General features: G+C 44.3%; 2 protein-coding genes across 4 annotated transcripts in view; one reads left to right on the top strand and one right to left on the bottom strand.

The window, feature by feature from the left end:
• The window catches only part of col4a6 (collagen, type IV, alpha 6), a 70,881-nt gene extending 64,898 nt beyond the window's left edge, over positions 1-5,983 (bottom strand). For 2 of the 3 annotated variants that reach the window (XM_077543398.1, XM_077543401.1), the window contains exons 1-3: positions 5,921-5,983; positions 2,459-2,516; positions 83-149 (exon numbers count right to left, since the gene is read on the bottom strand). The gene's annotated coding sequence lies outside the window, so the exon portion shown is untranslated. The remainder of the gene's footprint in view (positions 1-82; positions 150-2,458; positions 2,517-5,920) is intronic. The other variant, XM_077543400.1, reaches the window with a different exon arrangement.
• The window catches only part of col4a5 (collagen, type IV, alpha 5 (Alport syndrome)), a 29,470-nt gene that overhangs the window by 10,266 nt on the left and 1,625 nt on the right, over positions 1-17,579 (top strand). Inside the window, exons 2-48 of the mRNA XM_077543402.1 lie at positions 118-174; positions 253-342; positions 435-479; positions 2,338-2,382; positions 2,470-2,532; positions 2,614-2,667; positions 2,742-2,768; positions 2,863-2,943; positions 3,055-3,117; positions 3,189-3,224; positions 3,311-3,352; positions 3,428-3,520; positions 3,985-4,038; positions 4,158-4,214; positions 4,332-4,376; positions 4,444-4,497; positions 4,823-4,864; positions 4,972-5,065; positions 5,183-5,470; positions 5,554-5,643; positions 5,743-5,813; positions 5,941-6,132; positions 6,220-6,388; positions 6,474-6,566; positions 6,649-6,753; positions 6,821-6,918; positions 7,019-7,169; positions 7,243-7,356; positions 7,447-7,614; positions 8,070-8,159; positions 8,231-8,377; positions 8,458-8,556; positions 8,646-8,735; positions 8,813-8,952; positions 9,022-9,148; positions 9,250-9,429; positions 9,542-9,592; positions 9,671-9,856; positions 14,410-14,543; positions 14,617-14,689; positions 14,772-14,843; positions 14,950-15,078; positions 15,155-15,253; positions 15,324-15,536; positions 15,609-15,786; positions 15,859-15,973; positions 16,061-16,233. Of these exons, the coding sequence (XP_077399528.1) occupies positions 118-174; positions 253-342; positions 435-479; positions 2,338-2,382; positions 2,470-2,532; positions 2,614-2,667; positions 2,742-2,768; positions 2,863-2,943; positions 3,055-3,117; positions 3,189-3,224; positions 3,311-3,352; positions 3,428-3,520; positions 3,985-4,038; positions 4,158-4,214; positions 4,332-4,376; positions 4,444-4,497; positions 4,823-4,864; positions 4,972-5,065; positions 5,183-5,470; positions 5,554-5,643; positions 5,743-5,813; positions 5,941-6,132; positions 6,220-6,388; positions 6,474-6,566; positions 6,649-6,753; positions 6,821-6,918; positions 7,019-7,169; positions 7,243-7,356; positions 7,447-7,614; positions 8,070-8,159; positions 8,231-8,377; positions 8,458-8,556; positions 8,646-8,735; positions 8,813-8,952; positions 9,022-9,148; positions 9,250-9,429; positions 9,542-9,592; positions 9,671-9,856; positions 14,410-14,543; positions 14,617-14,689; positions 14,772-14,843; positions 14,950-15,078; positions 15,155-15,253; positions 15,324-15,536; positions 15,609-15,786; positions 15,859-15,973; positions 16,061-16,233 (4,877 nt within the window). The remainder of the gene's footprint in view (positions 1-117; positions 175-252; positions 343-434; positions 480-2,337; positions 2,383-2,469; positions 2,533-2,613; positions 2,668-2,741; positions 2,769-2,862; positions 2,944-3,054; positions 3,118-3,188; positions 3,225-3,310; positions 3,353-3,427; positions 3,521-3,984; positions 4,039-4,157; positions 4,215-4,331; positions 4,377-4,443; positions 4,498-4,822; positions 4,865-4,971; positions 5,066-5,182; positions 5,471-5,553; positions 5,644-5,742; positions 5,814-5,940; positions 6,133-6,219; positions 6,389-6,473; positions 6,567-6,648; positions 6,754-6,820; positions 6,919-7,018; positions 7,170-7,242; positions 7,357-7,446; positions 7,615-8,069; positions 8,160-8,230; positions 8,378-8,457; positions 8,557-8,645; positions 8,736-8,812; positions 8,953-9,021; positions 9,149-9,249; positions 9,430-9,541; positions 9,593-9,670; positions 9,857-14,409; positions 14,544-14,616; positions 14,690-14,771; positions 14,844-14,949; positions 15,079-15,154; positions 15,254-15,323; positions 15,537-15,608; positions 15,787-15,858; positions 15,974-16,060; positions 16,234-17,579) is intronic.

Genomic DNA, 17,579 nt, shown 5'->3' with positions numbered 1-17,579 from the left:
ACATCAATAAACTTGCTTTTTTTATATCTATATCTCACAACACAATTATGTCCATTTCATTCTATTATTTTCCATTTTTTACCTGTTAAATAAAGGTCCGTCTGTTTTGTCCAACAGGCTTGCCATGGATGTGTAGGATCCAAATGTGACTGCAGTGGAGTCAAAGGAACAAAGGTACAGTCAATTACAGTTATTTATTTAAACATGGTAGTTAATGTGTTTGAAATGTCATCCATGTTCAATCTTGTGCAGGGTGAGAGGGGTTTCCCAGGTCTCACCGGACAACCAGGAGTGCCGGGATTCCCGGGGCCTGAAGGGCCAATCGGACCCCGAGGAGAGAAGGTCAGCGGTGGACGTTTGCACATTCATTAATCTGAATGAAATTATTGCTTCCATTAGAATTCAAATATGTGTTTTGTACTCTTGTCTTTCAGGGCAGTGATGGACCTATGGGCTTTGGCGGCCCAAAAGGAATACGAGTGAGTTTTATTATTATCAACACTAACTAGGTCTATTGCATTATAAATGTAGACGACTGTGTTGGATTTAGTCAGTTTTAGCAAATTACAGTATTGGTCGAGTGGTTGTAGTTCCCTCTCTTCTCCAGCAGATGTCCCTAGGGTTCTTACGCAAGTATGGAAATAAATTTGCTCAATTTCCAGGTATTTAAAAAGTATAGAAAATGAAAAATATAGTATGGAAAACTATTTATATTTCCATAATACTACAACATTATTTTCTAAATTAGAAATAATAGAAAACTAGTTGTTTATAAAACTAATGGAATCAATACAGACTGTGTTTTATGGGCACTTCCGAGCTTATGTCACAAGTCAAAATGGCGGTCTTACTCGGTGAAAGGACTCCATCGGCTTATTGAAAGCATTGGACTTTGGATCGTTCTAATTTGATTTGTGAGGATTATTTTTATTTCAAAATCTGATGAAATGATGAAAATTATGTTGTTTGACTACTAGAACAACCTGCCTGGTCTGTGTACACAGCAAATTCTGCAGTGTTAAATTGAGTTAAAAATCAACATTTTGCAGCATGCTCATGAAGGGTTGATGCAAATTCTTAGACACATAGTTTAGCAATAAATTTAACACAATGGATTAATTTAACACAATACAATAAACATAATGCGGTGTGTGTTTGCTTACAGTTTTATGTTCAGATACTTGAACCAAAAACATTTGAGCTTTAAACTGTTAATGTGTTAAAATAAAGATATTAAAAATATGTACTGGAATGTTCAATATTATTTCAGACTGATACCAGTATGAGTACTTAACTCTTGAGTAGCCTACTAGTCACTATACCAAGTATCGATACCACTATTACTTTTGATACATAGAAATTCCCCCCCAAAAAACAACATCATTTTAAAGAAAGACCTGTATAGCATTTTCCTTAAACAGTACTGTATGTCGAATTTAGTGCCATCTAGCGGTGAACTAATAGAATGCAATGAGCAAAGTTCAACGTGCGCCACTAGAGTACCTTCGGGGTATCTGTAGCAGAAAGATGACAGCGCAATGGCAATGTAATATAATTATCGATTATTAGACCTACGATTATATGAATAGAATGCATGTTGATGTGATAGAACATTTTGCATATTATTGAAATTAAAAGTAGGTTTCATTGCTTTGTGATGTGCATTTTAATGTAGTTATGTATAGGGGGACTTGTTCTTCTTTTCCCTTCAGGGGTCGCCACAGCAAATCAGTTGCCTCCATCTAACCCTGTCCTCTGCAACCTGTGCTCTCACACCAACTACCTTCATGTCTTCTTTAACTACTACTTTTACTACTATTTATGCATAGGGGACTACAGATACAACTTAGCAACTGCTGCTAGAATCTGGCATATTCACAACTTAATTAGTTGTTCATTAATGTGTATTGTCCCTTTCAAATAAAATGAAATGAAAATGAAATATGTGAACATATGAACGAAATATCGAAAAAATTATAAACACTGTCCCTTTACAATTGCATGAAATGAATGGTAATTGTCTATTCTTTTCATTTCCATTTTCTAGTTCCTGATTGTCACGACTACCGATACTTTGAACTAAGGCCTGGTATCGGTGCTCACCCATCACTATTAAGAATAATTAAAGTACATGTTTTATTTATGATATACTGATATATTTACTCACATTTAGCATATTTTATCTGAGAGGGAGAAAAAAACGCAGAGAAGTCTGAAAATTAGCGTATGGAAACGTATGGAATTCCAAATATGTAGGAACCCTGTATCCCCATTTTCACATGAGTCAAGTCAAGTAGCTTTTATGTCCATGGCTGATCTTTGTTATACCTTCTTTAGGGACCTCCTGGATTGCCAGGATTCCCAGGAACACCAGGGCTTCCAGTGAGTCTTCATTATTCCAAACAGCGCTAAAATAATTCGTGGTGGTTCATGTCATTTTCAATTTGTTGTTACTTACTCGTTTCTTAGGGTCTCCCAGGACAGGATGGAGGTCCGGGCCCAAGAGGAACGCCAGGCTGCAATGGGACAAAAGTATGTGGAGAAAAGCAATAGAAAAGTGATGTGTTCATCCAAATATTAATATTTTCATAAACGTGACTTCTGTTTGTCTAGGGTGAAATCGGCTTCCCGGGAACATCCGGAATCCCAGGACAGCAAGGACTGCAGGTTAGTCTAGGAAAGAACACGACCATTCTCTGAGTCTTACATTGATCCAAATATCTAATCGTCTTTTTCCATAGGGTCCGCCTGGTCTCCCTGGACAGAAAGTGAGTGCTTTGAACTGCTTATGTTGGTGAACTCACTTATAAAGAACCAAACTGTTATACAAAACAAAAACCTGCGTGGCCATACATTACACAGGGCGATCCCGGTGACATAATCTCAACAAATCGTTTTGGGGAGAAAGGAGCTGTGGGATTTCCTGGACTGCCAGGAGTTCCTGTGAGTCTCCTCAGTGCTTATGTTCCATGTATTTAAATAGAGTTGTTAGACCGGAGTAGAAATTTGAAGGTTTTGACTTATCTTTTGTTTCATGCTTGGAAATGCCCCTAGGGTCCTCCAGGACCTGGTGGGTACCAAGGTCCAGTCGGCCCCCCAGGACCGAGAGGCTTCGAGGTAACAGAATTATCATTAGTCACACAATGCATGACTGTATAACTGCCGCTAATTCCATTGTTGCGTGGCAGGGTCGACCAGGTCCTCCCGGCCTTCCTGGACCTAAGGTACGGTTGTTTTTATTTCCATGATGTTCCGGTTAAAAGATACTATAAGCACCACGCTCATGGTGACTGTTCTCTTCCTGAAACAGGGAAACATGGGACTGAACTTCCAGGGACCCAAAGGAGCGAAGGTACTGTCTCCTAGCAAAGCTCTGCAATATTTCCTTGCTTCATCTCATGTTGTACTAACTTGATTGTGAACACAGGGTGACCCTGGTTTACCAGGACCTGCTGGGCCACCGGGGCAAGTCGGGGAACAGAAGAGGCCAACTGAGACAGAGATACAGAGGGGAGACAAGGTAAAGCCACCAGAGAAGGTTCAGCGCTTCAACTCTCACCTCTTCTCACGCACTTAACCAAGCAAACGACGCAGGATCTCTTTGTGGACATGATGGTTGATTTTCTGTCCCTGGGGCAAGAACTTGCAGTGGACTCGCTAATGCACGCACATGTGAATCAAGTCAATTTGTGGAGGAACTCAAACGCGTTCTTGTTCAACTGGTGGTCTCTAAACCGAGCTGGCCAAAACATGTCTGATTAAAATTAAACTGCACTACCAAACTAACCACCAGAGGATGCTAGAACTGCATACATGGGGGAAAAAAACTGTCCAATGTAACAGTTGTGCTGCTTTTAAAATCCTAACATGACATCAACGATATGCGGAGGTGGTAGTTAGGGTTAGAAATATGCCTTTTGTGACACCCAGTTGGAATTTTTCTTACACAGTACTCATCAGTGTCTTGCATTTCTGCTTTGAAAGGGTGACCCAGGACTTCCGGGCGTCCCAGGTGATCCCGGCTATCCAGGTCCCCCTGTAAGTGCCCGTCACCGTTGGTTTCATGTCAACATTAACCATGGCATTTGGGTCCCTCAGAAATACAATATTTCATGAAAAACGTGTCTGTTTCTCTTGTGTTTCATTGCTGGCTGAAGGGTACCCCTGGTGGCCAGAGAGGAGAAAAGGGAGAACCGGGAGAGGCTGGCAAACGTGTGAGTTTCTAAGCCAAAATCCATCTGAGGTGTATTTATGGTCCACTCTACACTGCATTTATTTACAAAAAAAAAAACCTATATAAAAATTCTGAATATACACACTTATTTTAACAGGGCAAACCAGGAAAAGATGGTGACCCTGGTCCACCTGGCTTCCTTGTGAGTTTTGTCACATTTTGCAGACTGATGATAACTTTTGAATGCTTCTAATGCCCTCTTCTCTTAGGGTCTCAAAGGAGAGCCAGGCCTGCCAGGTACCCCTGGCAGGGATGGAGACAGAGTAAGTTCAGTTTTTTCATTCTAGATCAGTGCTGGGCAAACTCGGTCCTCGAGGGCCAGAGTCCAGCAGGTTTTGGAGGTTTCCCTCTTCAGAGCAAAAGCTGATTCCAATCAACAGGATGGTTATCAGGCTTCTGCAGAGCTTGCTAATGAGCTGATCATATACCAGCTGTGTTGGAGAAGCGAAACATCCAAAAACCTGCAGGACTCTGGCCCTTGAGGACAGAGTTTGCCCACCCCTGTTCTAGATGATTGCAGCAGCTTGTAATGCCATGTAATGGATCCTTCTATAAAATGTACACTTATTGTATATTTTTTCTTTATAGGGTATGAAAGGTGACCGTGGATTCCCAGGTCCTCCAGGATTGGTGTGTATTTCATCTAGCTTCGTTTTCATGCAGAAAATGACACCTTGATCATTTTCCATATCAGCTCTCATGCATCGGATTTGGCTTGATTGCCTTTGTCCCACTAGGTTACCGGCGTGCAGGGACCAGCCCCAGTGGGAAATAAAGGCGAGCCTGGCTTCCCTGGATCACCGGGCTTCAAGGGGGACAGAGGACCAACAGGTCAGTGAAGAAATAAGATAGAAATGAGGAGTTTTAAAAGAACGATAACTGAAACAGCAAGTAAAGCCAATCTCCCTTTCTCCTTATTAACAAAGTCACCTTTTTGACATTCTCCAGGTTTACCAGGACCTTCAGGAGCGCCAGGAATTCCAGGTGGTGGTGGTGGTGGTTCACCTGGACCGCCAGGCTTCCCAGGAGATAGAGGTCAAAAGGGAGACACCGGCGGTCCAGGGCGCTCTCTTCCAGGTCCTCAGGGCCGCCCTGGAGTCCCTGGGCCGCAAGGACCACCAGGGCTCCCTGGCACTCCAGGCGACTCCGTCGGTGGACAAGACTGTACCCCTGGCAGTCCTGGACCTCCCGGCCGACTGGGAGACAGAGGTTACCCAGGGGAGGCGGGCATGAAAGGTGAGAGGCCTTAATGATGCTGCATTTCTACAGTATTCGTGGTCATAGAGAAGTGATCAATATGTGATCCGTTATCATTTCAGGTGAAAAGGGTGACACCTGTATCAACTGCTTTAGTCACGGAAGTGGTATCCCCGGACCCCCAGGTCCTGCAGGACAGCCTGGATTCCCAGGTAACAGGAAATGAGTCACATGCAGGGAAGATGCAAAAGTGCTGTCTTCAGAAGGTCGGAAATTGAAAAGAAATACTCATTGATGTGGAAATCCTTCAGGAAATCCTGGTGCCTCAGGTATTAAAGGAGAAAGAGGATTCCCTGGAACATCTGGCTCAATTGGGCCACCCGTAAGTTCCTTTCACATTCTTAAACAATTACTCAATTGCGCTATTTGCGGGGAGCCTCCGTCCTATGCACAGTTTTTATGCCAAGATTTCAGTGGTTGGCATCTTACCATTATCTTCTGTTCCTCAGGGTCTGACCGGTTCTCAAGGTCCTCCAGGATTCCCTGGAGAGAAGGGAGAACCAGGCGAGGCCATCATTGGAGGCGGTGGGAGGGGTGAAAAGGGTGATACTGGATTCCCTGGTGCACCTGGTCTTCCAGGTCTAGATGGGCGACCTGGTCGCGATGGACAGCCTGGTCTTCCGGGGCCCAAAGGAGCTCCTGTAGGTTGCGATGATCCAGTCAATCTGAGTCTTGGACGGTTTTATCCATCCACTAACCACTAGAATTCATTTTGTTGCTTCTGATAGGGATCTTCGCAGGATAGTGGCGTGAGAGGGAACCCTGGTGAACCAGGTGCCCCTGGGATCCCAGGAGACCGGGGCCCTCCAGGACCCCCCGGCTTTGGACCCTCTGGACCCTCTGGAGAAAAGGGTATCCAGGGAGTTTCGGGAAGGCCTGGAGGTCCTGGTGTACCTGGTGAGAGAACTTTTTGATTGATTTGCTCGTATTTCCGTTTTGATTTTTTCAAAGTCATGCAAATGGTCCCATCTGTCACTTACAGGTCCCAAAGGTGAGCCAGGCTTGACAGTGGCAGAAAAAGGCCAGCCGGGGCCCAGAGGTCTGGATGGTGAGCCGGGACTTCCCGGTGGACCAGGTATGGATCGTCATTGCAATTGCACATCATAAACATTGCATTCTTAATTTTATAATATTCCTGCTGCTCTTTTTGATCTCAGGAAACTCAGGTCAGCCTGGTCAGCCTGGTTTCCCTGGATCACCAGGAGCCAAGGGTGATCCTGGACTGCCCGGTATTGGACTCCCTGGACCTCCTGGACCTAAAGGTAAAAATGTAGTTATGTTTTCTCTTTTATGTTCTTCTTAGTTTCATCATCTCTTCTTGCCTTCAAGGATTTCCTGGTATCCCCGGCCAACCAGGATCTCCAGCAGGAGCAGGTAGACCAGGAGTAGACGGCCTTCCGGGCCAGCCTGGATTTCCCGGGGCAAAGGTATAGAGATTTTTTTTTTTCAAACGGTAATAAAAAATTATAAATGTAAAAAGCATAATTTGCCTAAATGCATTTTCCTATGTGTGCGCACTTGTGACAGGGTGAACCTGGCTTCGGCCTACCAGGTCCACCAGGTGTACCAGGCTTATCTGGAGCTAAAGGTTTAACTGGACCCAAGGGAGACCCTGGTTTCCCTGGAAGCCCTGGCTCACCAGGACGATCTGGATTTGACGGCGGACCAGGAGCTAAAGGTATTTGAACATTGGTGTCTACTTCTTATAAACCCGCCGGCGTCATTGTTCCTCTGCTCTCTTGTCTTTCCAGGTGAACCAGGAACATCTGGTCTCCCTGGAACACGTGGTCCACCAGGACCCCCAACTGCAGGCTCACGTGGGCCCCCAGGGCCTCCTGGACTCCCAGGTCCAATGGGTCCACCTGGTAAAGACTGCTCTCTAACATCCTGTAGGAAATTTATCTCCACACCGTTGGAAAAAAACCCAAAGTAATCCAAATTTATCACTCTTGCAGGATTCCCCGGAGCAAATGGAGGAAAAGGAGACCCTGGGCAGCCAGGCTTAGATATACCCGGCTTACCAGGAGATAGAGGAAGTCCTGGTTTCCCCGGTACCCCAGGACCAATAGGAACCCCAGGACCCCCTGGAGGGCCTGGACGGGATGGCTTTCCTGGGTTGCCAGGTAAAGACTGACTATCTGCATTTGTACGTCACAAGCTGGTCACATTTGTAGAAGTCCCAACTCCAGTACATAAATGCTATTGCAGGGTTCACCAATTCTGGTCCTCGAGATCCGGAGTCCTGCAGGTTTCAGATGTTTCTGCCTACCAACACACCTAATACTGAAGATCAGGATTGTTATCAGGCATGCTGATGAGCCGATTATATTAATCTGGTGTGCTAGTGGGCGGAAACATCTCAAACCTGCAGGACTCCGGACCTCGATGACAGGAAATGGTGAACCCTGTGCTGTTGGATGACGGCCAGAAAATGACCTTTATAGTTAGAAGATATTAATTAATTAATCATAACTTAATGTTTCATTTCTATATTGCGGTTGGTGTTGGTGGCTGTGGGGTGAAGCGGTCTTAATGGTTAATTTAACATTTATATTCCGATTTTTCCTCTTGGATTAAGGTGCCAAAGGAGACATAGGTTCCATTGGACCTTCTGGACCACCTGGAGGACCGGGTGGCCCTGGGGGGCCCGGTGCTTCTGGTCTGAAAGGTATTCGCTTGCACTTACAAGGATTTACTCAGACAGCTCTGTGTGCACTGAGTATTTTTTTTCTTTGCCAGGTGAACCTGGATTCCCTGGTAGGGATGGTGTTCCTGGCTCTCCTGGAACAAAAGGAGAAAGAGGTGGCGTTGGCCCACCAGGACCTCCTGGATACGTCCCACCACCTTTAGAGCAAAAGGGTGCCAAAGGAGAACCAGGACTACCAGGCATGACTTTTCGCACACTTATGAACCCTCAACGTAGAACCATAGCTTTAAAAATGTTAGTCATACTCATCATTTTACAGGAGCACCAGGCTTCCCAGGACAAAAGGGCATCCCTGGTCTCTCTGGTGACTCTGGACTACCAGGTTCAGACGGACGGCCCGGACTTCCTGGACCATCAGGTATGGTTTCACCACTAAGCACAAACCGGTGCATCTAAGCAAACATTTGAATGAACAGATGTATAACATCACATTTCTGTTGTGCATAGGACCAAAGGGAGATCCTGGCATTCCAGGAGCACCTGGTGTTCCTGGAGGTCCTGGAGCAAAAGGCAGCATGGGAGAAATGGGATTTCCAGGTTGAGTTTAAAAACTTTTCAACTTTAACACCCTGAAACCCTACCAAGCAGTTGAGACATATGCATGAATTCTTCAGGACCGGGAGGACAGAAGGGTTTGCCGGGCCAGACAGGTCGACCCGGATCTCCAGGTCAGCCCGGAGGACCTGGTTTCTCAGGAGCCAAAGGTGAACCAGGTTCTGGAGGAGTTGGATTACCTGGACCACCCGGAATTAAGGTAGACTAGATGACCCCAAAATTCAACCTGTAATCCAGTCTGAAAATAAATTGAACTGAAATTTTGTAGGGCGACCCGGGCTCGCCAGGATTCCCTGGAAGCCCAGGGTCTAAAGGGACTCCAGGATTACCAGGTCTGCCAGGATTACCTGGAGGCCCAGGTTCCAAAGGTGATCAAGGTCCACCAGGGTTCCAAGGTACTGAGGCTTATACACTTTACATGTGGGCATTTTATCTGTAAATCGTGCAGATTGGGCCCAACATAATTGGAATGTGCTTCTCCAACCTCTCTTGTCAGGATCTCCTGGTATTCCAGGACCAAAGGGTCTCGACGGTGGGCCTGGTGGCCCAGGCCTGAGTGGAGCTCCTGGTCGGCCAGGAGAGCCTGGCCGATCAGGAGGACCTGGATTTCCAGGAGATAAAGGTCAAGCGGGTCGGGATGGGATCCCAGGGCCGGCTGGTATCAAAGGAGAGCCAGGTAAAAATTGTTGGGTGTGAGGCGGGGATGGGGGTAAATAAAGTCGCATTCAACATAAACAGCTTCTTATGCCCCAAATAATAAAGTAGCATTGCTGTTTTTTATATTGCAGGGCTTCCAGGCTATGGTGAACCAGGACCTGCTGGACTTCCAGGACAGCCAGGTTTGTTGTCATTTAAAACGCACACAAACGCATACAAACACAAGTGAAGTAACCCCCCCCCTCTCGTTCTATTAAAAGGTGCCAAGGGAGACCCCGGTCCCACTGGCCCACCTGGCGGTCCCGGTTTCCCTGGTCCAAAAGGAGAGGGTGGCTTCCCCGGCTCTCCAGGCTCTCCAGGCAGTATCGGCCCTCCTGGACCTCCAGGTCTGGCTCTTCAGGGCCCCAAAGGATTACTAGGACCCCCTGGACCACCAGGAAGAGGAGGTAAGGAATATACCTGTAGATGTACCACGTGTACGAGGACGTGCTTGCACCAGGAATCGCTGTCTGGTTTTTGGAGTGGGTTCATAAGGCTGACTATGTGAAAATATTAGACGACATTCTTAGGAAACCCTAAGTTATTAATGTAATAATTTCAATGATTTGTACGCAATTCCTAGCAAACCAGGCAGCAACCTGAAGTACATCACCAAATGTCACTTCAAATATGAATGCTTTTTTTTTTTATTGATTTGCATGAAACACAGTTTCACAATTCACCGTCGTCGTCATATCTGTTCAATCAAGAACACCTCGTTGCCCCCCCCCCCCCCAATGAAACGTGTGGCCGTTCAAGCAGCACCTGAAACGACCACGGGTTATCATCACTTTGTGTCCTGTCGTAGCTCACACGTCTTCCTACCTTGTTATTGTCCTGACCCCAAAATGAGGACTTGTGATCTGTTCGTCTTCTTTGAGTCACTTTTTTTCGTGTTCTTTCTGTTGCTTCTTTTGTTTCAAGCTGAGCCAGACCCCAACCATCAACCGCTCTGAAACTACAGTAAATTTAATTTTTTTATGCCAAATCACTAAAGCAAGTAGATGTGGATTTTTAATGAAACTTGCTGTACTTGGTGGTGATAGCACAAGTTACACAAAAATTTCAAATTTGAGGTTAATCGGAGCAGGAGTTTGGGAGCTACGGCCCGCTGAATTTTGATGTTCTGCAAAAAGTTTTGTGAAGATTGACCCTGTATTTTTTAAGGAAGGTAGCTACGCCCCTTTTTGCCCCAAAAAAAAAGTCAAATTTCGGCGGGCCCCAAAAAAATAAATAAATAATGTTTTGTGAAGATTGACCCTGTATTTTTTAAGGAAGGTAGCTACGCCCCTTTTTGCCCCCAAAAAAAAAGTCAAATTTCGGCGGGCCCAAAAAAAATAAATAAATAATGTTTTGTGAAGATTGACCCTGTAGTTTTTAAGGAAGGTAGCTACGCCCCTTTTTGCCCCCCAAAAAAAAGTCAAATTTCGGCGGGCCCCAAAAAAATAAATAAATAATGTTTTGTGAAGATTGACCCTGTATTTTTTAAGGAAGGTAGCTACGCCCCTTTTTGCCCCCAAAAAAAAAGTCAAATTTCGGCGGGCCCCAAAAAAATAAATAAATAATGTTTTGTGAAGATTGACCCTGTAGTTTTTAAGGAAGGTAGCTACGCCCCTTTTTGCCCCAAAAAAAAAGTCAAATTTCGGCGGGCCCAAAAAAAATAAATAAATAATGTTTTGTGAAGATTGACCTTGTAGTTTTTAAGGAAGGTAGCTACGCCCCTTTTTGCCCCCCAAAAAAAAGTCAAATTTCGGCGGGCCCAAAAAAAAAAAAAAAAAAATGTTTTGTGAAGATTGACCCTGTAGTTTTTAAGGAAGGTAGCTACGCCCCTTTTTGCCCCCCAAAAAAAAGTCAAATTTCGGCGGGCCCCAAAAAAATAAATAAATAATGTTTTGTGAAGATTGACCCTGTAGTTTTTAAGGAAGGTAGCCACGCCCCTTTTTGCCCCAAAAAAAAAGTCAAATTTCGGCGGGCCCCAAAAAAATAAATAAATAATGTTTTGTGAAGATTGACCCTGTAGTTTTTAAGGAAGGTAGCTACGCCCCTTTTTGCCCCAAAAAAAAAAGTCAAATTTCGGCGGGCCCAAAAAAAATAAATAAATAATGTTTTGTGAAGATTGACCCTGTATTTTTTAAGGAAGGTAGCTACGCCCCTTTTTGCCCCAAAAAAAAAGTCTAATTTCGGCGGGCCCCAAAAAAATAAATAAATAATGTTTTGTGAAGATTGACCCTGTATTTTTTAAGGAAGGTAGCTACGCCCCTTTTTGCCCCCCAAAAAAAAGTCAAATTTCGGCGGGCCCCAAAAAAATAAATAAATAATGTTTTGTGAAGATTGACCCTGTAGTTTTTAAGGAAGGTAGCTACGCCCCTTTTTGCCCCAAAAAAAAAGTCAAATTTCGGCGGGCCCCAAAAAAATAAATAAATAATGTTTTGTGAAGATTGACCCTGTAGTTTTTAAGGAAGGTAGCTACGCCCCTTTTTGCCCCCCAAAAATGTCAAATTTCAGCGGGCCGTAGCTCTCAAACCTCTACTTCAATTAACCTAAAATGTACGATTTAGTGCTGTGCCATTTCTATCAACAAGTACACCAAGTTTCATTCAAATCAAAATCTTCTTGGTTAAAATGTCCAGATTTCTTTTGAATGATTTGGCGTGGAACGACGACCTTTTGGCGTCAAACACACTGAAGCAAGTGCACAAATTAGACTGATAAATTGTCGTCTTTACAATGAGGAGTTGAGCCGCGTGTTGGTTTCATCTGGCTTTGCTGTCCTGAGTTCCTTTTATTCCGCCAATCATCATCAAACAGTGCATGAATGTTGTCTGCTGGGGTCTTATGACCCTTTCTGGAACTCATGTGAAGGCTTGACCATACATTGCCAAGCTCGAAAGCCCGTTTTGTTTTGTTTTGCTTTTGCTGTGACGTTTTACCTCCTCCTCCCGCGGCGTGGCCTCGTCCCTCCTCGTGATGATGCTCGGTGCCGCCCACCGCAGGTCCAGCAGGTCAGATGGACGGCGTCCAGACTTTAATGCACGTTCCTCCTCACAGTCACTGTTAGAGCTTGAACTCCACCCCTCTTTCTCTGATGCAGAGGAAGTTTGCAAATCAGTGCATTCTGTCATTGTGATCCTTCCTAATGCCGCTCCTGTTTCACTTTCAATGCACACTGATGGTAACAGTCGTACGTCCTGAAGAAGTAAGCACAGTTTGGGTTTCTCTGCAGAGGGAAAAAAGGTTTTAAACACACACGAATAGCATGTCATCAGGATCAAACACTACACGAAGAATGTGATATGCATTTCATTTAATTTGTGCACAGAAACACTCACAGTGTGACTAACTCACCTGGAAAATGGAATCAGTAATGTAACGTGTAATTGTTTGCTCGTGCCTCCAAATCCCAAATCCTTGACTCACTAACATGACTTGGAATAGTGCATGAAACAGCATAGAATGGAAAATGACATTTACAATACACAATTGTTGTCACTCTGTGCCTGATTATTGACCTCTAGGAGGCTACACAAGATGGATTTGGGGAATTTGAGGCTATAGTAAAATCTAGGGCTGGGTAAATAATAATAATAATAATAATAATTCAATAATCGCTATTAAATAGATTTTCCACATTTTTTGCACCTTACTGTTTTCTTGAAATTTACTGCTCACATGCATTTAAAAGTATTTTCTTACATTTATGAAAGACCCGACTTGTTGCACCTTTAGACAAATTCAGAAACCTTTTAATTTATATTTACAATTATTGAATTAGAATTCTGAAAACCTTTTTTATCTCATCCATGCTGGTGTCAATTACTGCCACCGCAAAATTGAATGTTTGTGGAGTTTTCATGTCCTTCATATTGAAGAATTGATGTTCCATAATTAATCAATGTCGGATTGAAATGATGTAAATCAAATTGAGTGAGGAAATTAGAATCAATACTCAGCCCTAGTAAAATCATAGTGATAGTGAAGATAACCAACTTATTATAATTATTAGGCCATAGTTGTGCTTTGTATTTCTGTTCTGATATCTGTTTTCTGTCTAAACCTCTTGTTATTTATTTTTTTGCTTCAACCCTCAACCGCTTTTCCCGGGAATTCTGGGAAGCCTAGGTCCTGCAGGTTAGATGCTTTTAATGATTTGGGGAGAACCGACATGACTCAATGTACTGCACTTTTTTTTTTTTCTTACTTTCTCAGGAGAGCTCAGTATTGTTCATTCGATTTGACATCATCATTGCTCTCCTTTTTTTTTTTTTTTTTTAAAAAAACCAAATAAATTAAAAAAAATTAATAAATGTTTTTTTTTTAAATATATATATATACATATACACACATATATATATATATATATATATATATATATATTTTTTTTGTATGTGGGTGAGCATGTGTATGTGCGTGTGTGTGTGTGTGTGCGTGCGTGCGTGCGAGCGTGTGTGTATTCATCAGTTCACCTAAAGCCCATTAAAAAAAATCCCATACTAATAACATAATATAATAATAAATTGCCAAATGCAGAAACATCAATGTAAGTTATCACGATGTAGTGGCTCTCGCTAACAGGCAGAATTAAGTAACCAGAATTAGGTTAAAAAATTCTATATACGTAGACCATGTTTCTATAAATTTTGATATTTGGTTTTTATTTGAGGCAGATATTTTTTCCATTAAAATGTGATTTATGAGGAGGTTAGACCATTGGTCGATATTCAGAGTTTGTTTATTTTTCCAGTTAACAATCATCATTATCAATGTACTGCACTTGAAGTTGCAGAGTTTGTGTTTTTGTGGTTAAGTTGAATGTATCCCGATTCCCAACCCTTGTTTCTTATCTCATAAATGATGATTTAGCTTTGATGTCATTTTGAAGCCTCAAGGAATGTAAAGCCTAATTGTGCTTTGTATTATTGACCTGCCATGACATCTGACCTCTGGTCTTCTGTGTATGAAGGTGTGCCTGGCCCACAAGGGCCTCGTGGGGCCCCAGGAGGCGGTGGCGTGAGAGGAGAGAAAGGTATTCCCGGTGCTGCTGGCCAGCCAGGCTTCTCTGGACAGAAAGGAGATCCTGGCGTTCCAGGATTCTCAGTAAGAATGGAAAGAACCAAATGTTAAGTAGTCACTACTAGATTATATAACCGTTTTGGACCTCTCCCACCAGGGTCCGCCCGGCCCTCTCGGTAGTCCTGGCGCAAAGGGCGACAACGGTCTGCCAGGAGTTCCCGGATTCCCAGGTACTGCTTGTTCAAATAACAAAGTGATCTTCTCCTAATTCAAAATGAAGCAGATCTTAATATGTGTTTGTATCTTAACCAGGACCAAAAGGAGACCCAGGACTTCCCGGTGGCTCTGGCCTTCCCGGTGACCCTGGAGATCTTGGGCCGACAGGTGAGTAGATTTAAGATTGTCTTACGATGAAAAGCTAAATCCTCAATTTTATGGTAGTTGGTACTACGGATTTGGAGACACCTTTTAACCAATCTTTTTGCTCCAGGCCCTCCTGGTGACCCTGGTTTTGCTGTGGCCCCCATTGTGGTTAAGGGAGAACGTGGACCCCCTGGTGGTCAGGGCCAGCCAGGTGCTGGGGGACTGCCAGGCTCCCCTGGACGTGACGGGCTCCCAGGTTAGCTGAGACTTAATTTGCAGCTTCTTCTAAATTCAAAAGCAATGACATGATGTTTTCTCTCTCCGTTTTTCAGGTCAGCCTGGTGATTCAGGGGATCCTGGTCCAGAAGGTCCCCCAGGATTCAGCGGCCCCCCTGGAAGGAAGGGAGACAACGGGCCTGCTGGTCAGCCTGGTGAGTACAATCCAACTGGAAGACTTTTGTTGTTATCGAATAGTGTTGCAAAGATGTCATCTGATCGCAGGTCAACGTGGCTATCCCGGTCCTCCTGGTTCTGACGGTCCACAAGGTGCTCCCGGTAACCCGGGCTCGGGCTCGTCAGCCCACGGCTTTCTCATCACCCGACACAGCCAGATCCAGGAAGTGCCACTCTGTCCGGTCGGAACCAACCTCATCTACGACGGCTACTCCCTGCTGTACGTGCAGGGCAACGAGAGGGCGCACGGGCAAGACCTCGGTAAGAACAAATAGGACAGGAGATCTTTTCAAACATGTTAGACATGACTGACCATCCGTGGGTGTACTTCAGGAACGGCGGGCAGTTGTTTGCGCCGCTTCAGCACGATGCCTTTCATGTTCTGCAACATCAACAACGTGTGCAACTTCGCCTCCCGTAACGACTATTCCTACTGGCTGTCCACACCCGAACCCATGCCCATGTCAATGGCCCCCATCACTGGCGAGAGCATCAAGCCTTTTATCAGCCGGTAGGACACGGACCAAAAGAACAAGACTCAAGACGAGGACTATGCTCACTTTGTGTATTTGTATACATTTAGATGCTCGGTATGTGAAGCTCCCGCTATGGTGATCGCGGTCCACAGCCAAACCATCCAGATTCCCAACTGCCCCGCCAACTGGGAAGCTCTGTGGATCGGTTACTCCTTCATGATGGTAGGACATTTGGGCATACAAATCACACATCGCATTAGGGATAGTTTCGGATGAAATTTAAAGTATCGGTAACCGTTTCTTCTGTAGCACACCAGTGCCGGCGCCGAAGGCTCTGGCCAGGCCCTGGCCTCCCCTGGCTCATGTCTGGAGGAGTTCCGCAGCGCTCCCTTCATCGAGTGCCACGGCAGGGGGACGTGCAACTACTACGGCAACTCCTACAGCTTCTGGTTGGCCACAGTGGACGAAAGCGAGATGTTCAGGTACAGGCGTATATTTGAAAGGGGAACACGATCAAGTTTTTCCTTCGGGTTTCTGTTCAATAGTTGCCTCTGTGAATCTTCATTTTACATTTTTCTGCATCCTCACACATCCCATGCATAAATCTCTTCTGTGGTCTTGCTCTTTGCCTTTCCAACATTCTTATAACTCAGTGGTCCTTAACCTGGATTTCGGCGGAGGTCAAGATACACGCCCAACTCAAATGTTTCATGTTGATAGTTGGCCAGCTTTAGCTGCAGGGAATTTGGTGTACTCACTAGTCAATTTACGGCTGTTGTGATGGTACGTCGTCATGTGATTTCTATATTATTGCAATTCTTTCATACTGCGTATATCGAGCCCAAAAAAAAAAAAAAAGTCGGAGAAATGTGCAATGTGAATTCACGTATGGTGTTCCGCAGGGTTCAATTCTGGGGCCTCTGCCGTTTTCATTTACGATCTGCTGCCCCTTGGCTCCATCTTAAGAAGACAGCTGTGGTTGTTTTAAAGGGCTCTATAAATATAGAGTTGCTGAGTGATGGGAGTCAGCATCCCAACTGCATGATTTGCAATGCCATGTTGAGCTGTCTAGCGAAACTAAAGGAACATCTTCTGGCCAGATTCGATAAAAAGGCTACTCTCTCCATTTTGTTCACCAGTAAACCCTATACATAATGTATGGCTTGAATTTGAAGGAGGGGTGATTTTATTTTTCAAAAAAAGAAAGGTTCGGTGAATGTGCATTTGAAACTGGTAGGGTTCAGTACCTCCAACAAGGCTAAGAACCGCTGTTCTAGCTATATATATATATCCCTCCAAACTGGCATTTCTAGCTTTGTTTCCAAACCTCCCATGTCTGTGCCATCTATCTGGAGAGTTCATTCCTGATCCTGTTCAACCACGTAAATTCCAAACACAATCTCAGCATCAGCAACTCTCCCCATCCCGAGCTCTGCTTCCTGTCTTGTGGAAGTACTACTACTACTACTACTACTTCTTACTACTCTACTACTGTTTTGCAACCTGTCCATTAAGTCTTTCCTTTCACTTTAGCTGGTGTGCTACATTACTCTAAGAAATTAAGATCCAAACAACAAAATGGTCAACCAATCCAAACAACTCTGTCTTGGCAAGCCGCTAGCGTATTGCTAACCTTTAATGCAAAATTAGAGTGACCAGATTATGAGCTAACCGGCACAACCAGCTTCTAATAGCTGCAAATAAGAAGGAAATAAGATTGGATAATTGGATAATGTTGACCTGTTTATCGTTGTTGAACTGTCAACCAAGATAACATTTAGCATTAGCTAAAGCAATAACAAAAACACTGCGTAGCGGATTGACTAAC

This window comes from Vanacampus margaritifer, chromosome 15, assembly GCF_051991255.1.
Source record: "Vanacampus margaritifer isolate UIUO_Vmar chromosome 15, RoL_Vmar_1.0, whole genome shotgun sequence".
Classification (NCBI taxonomy): domain Eukaryota; kingdom Metazoa; phylum Chordata; class Actinopteri; order Syngnathiformes; family Syngnathidae; genus Vanacampus; species Vanacampus margaritifer.
The sequence above is the reverse complement of the archived record's forward strand: the minus strand, read 5'-3'. Positions and strand labels throughout refer to the sequence as shown.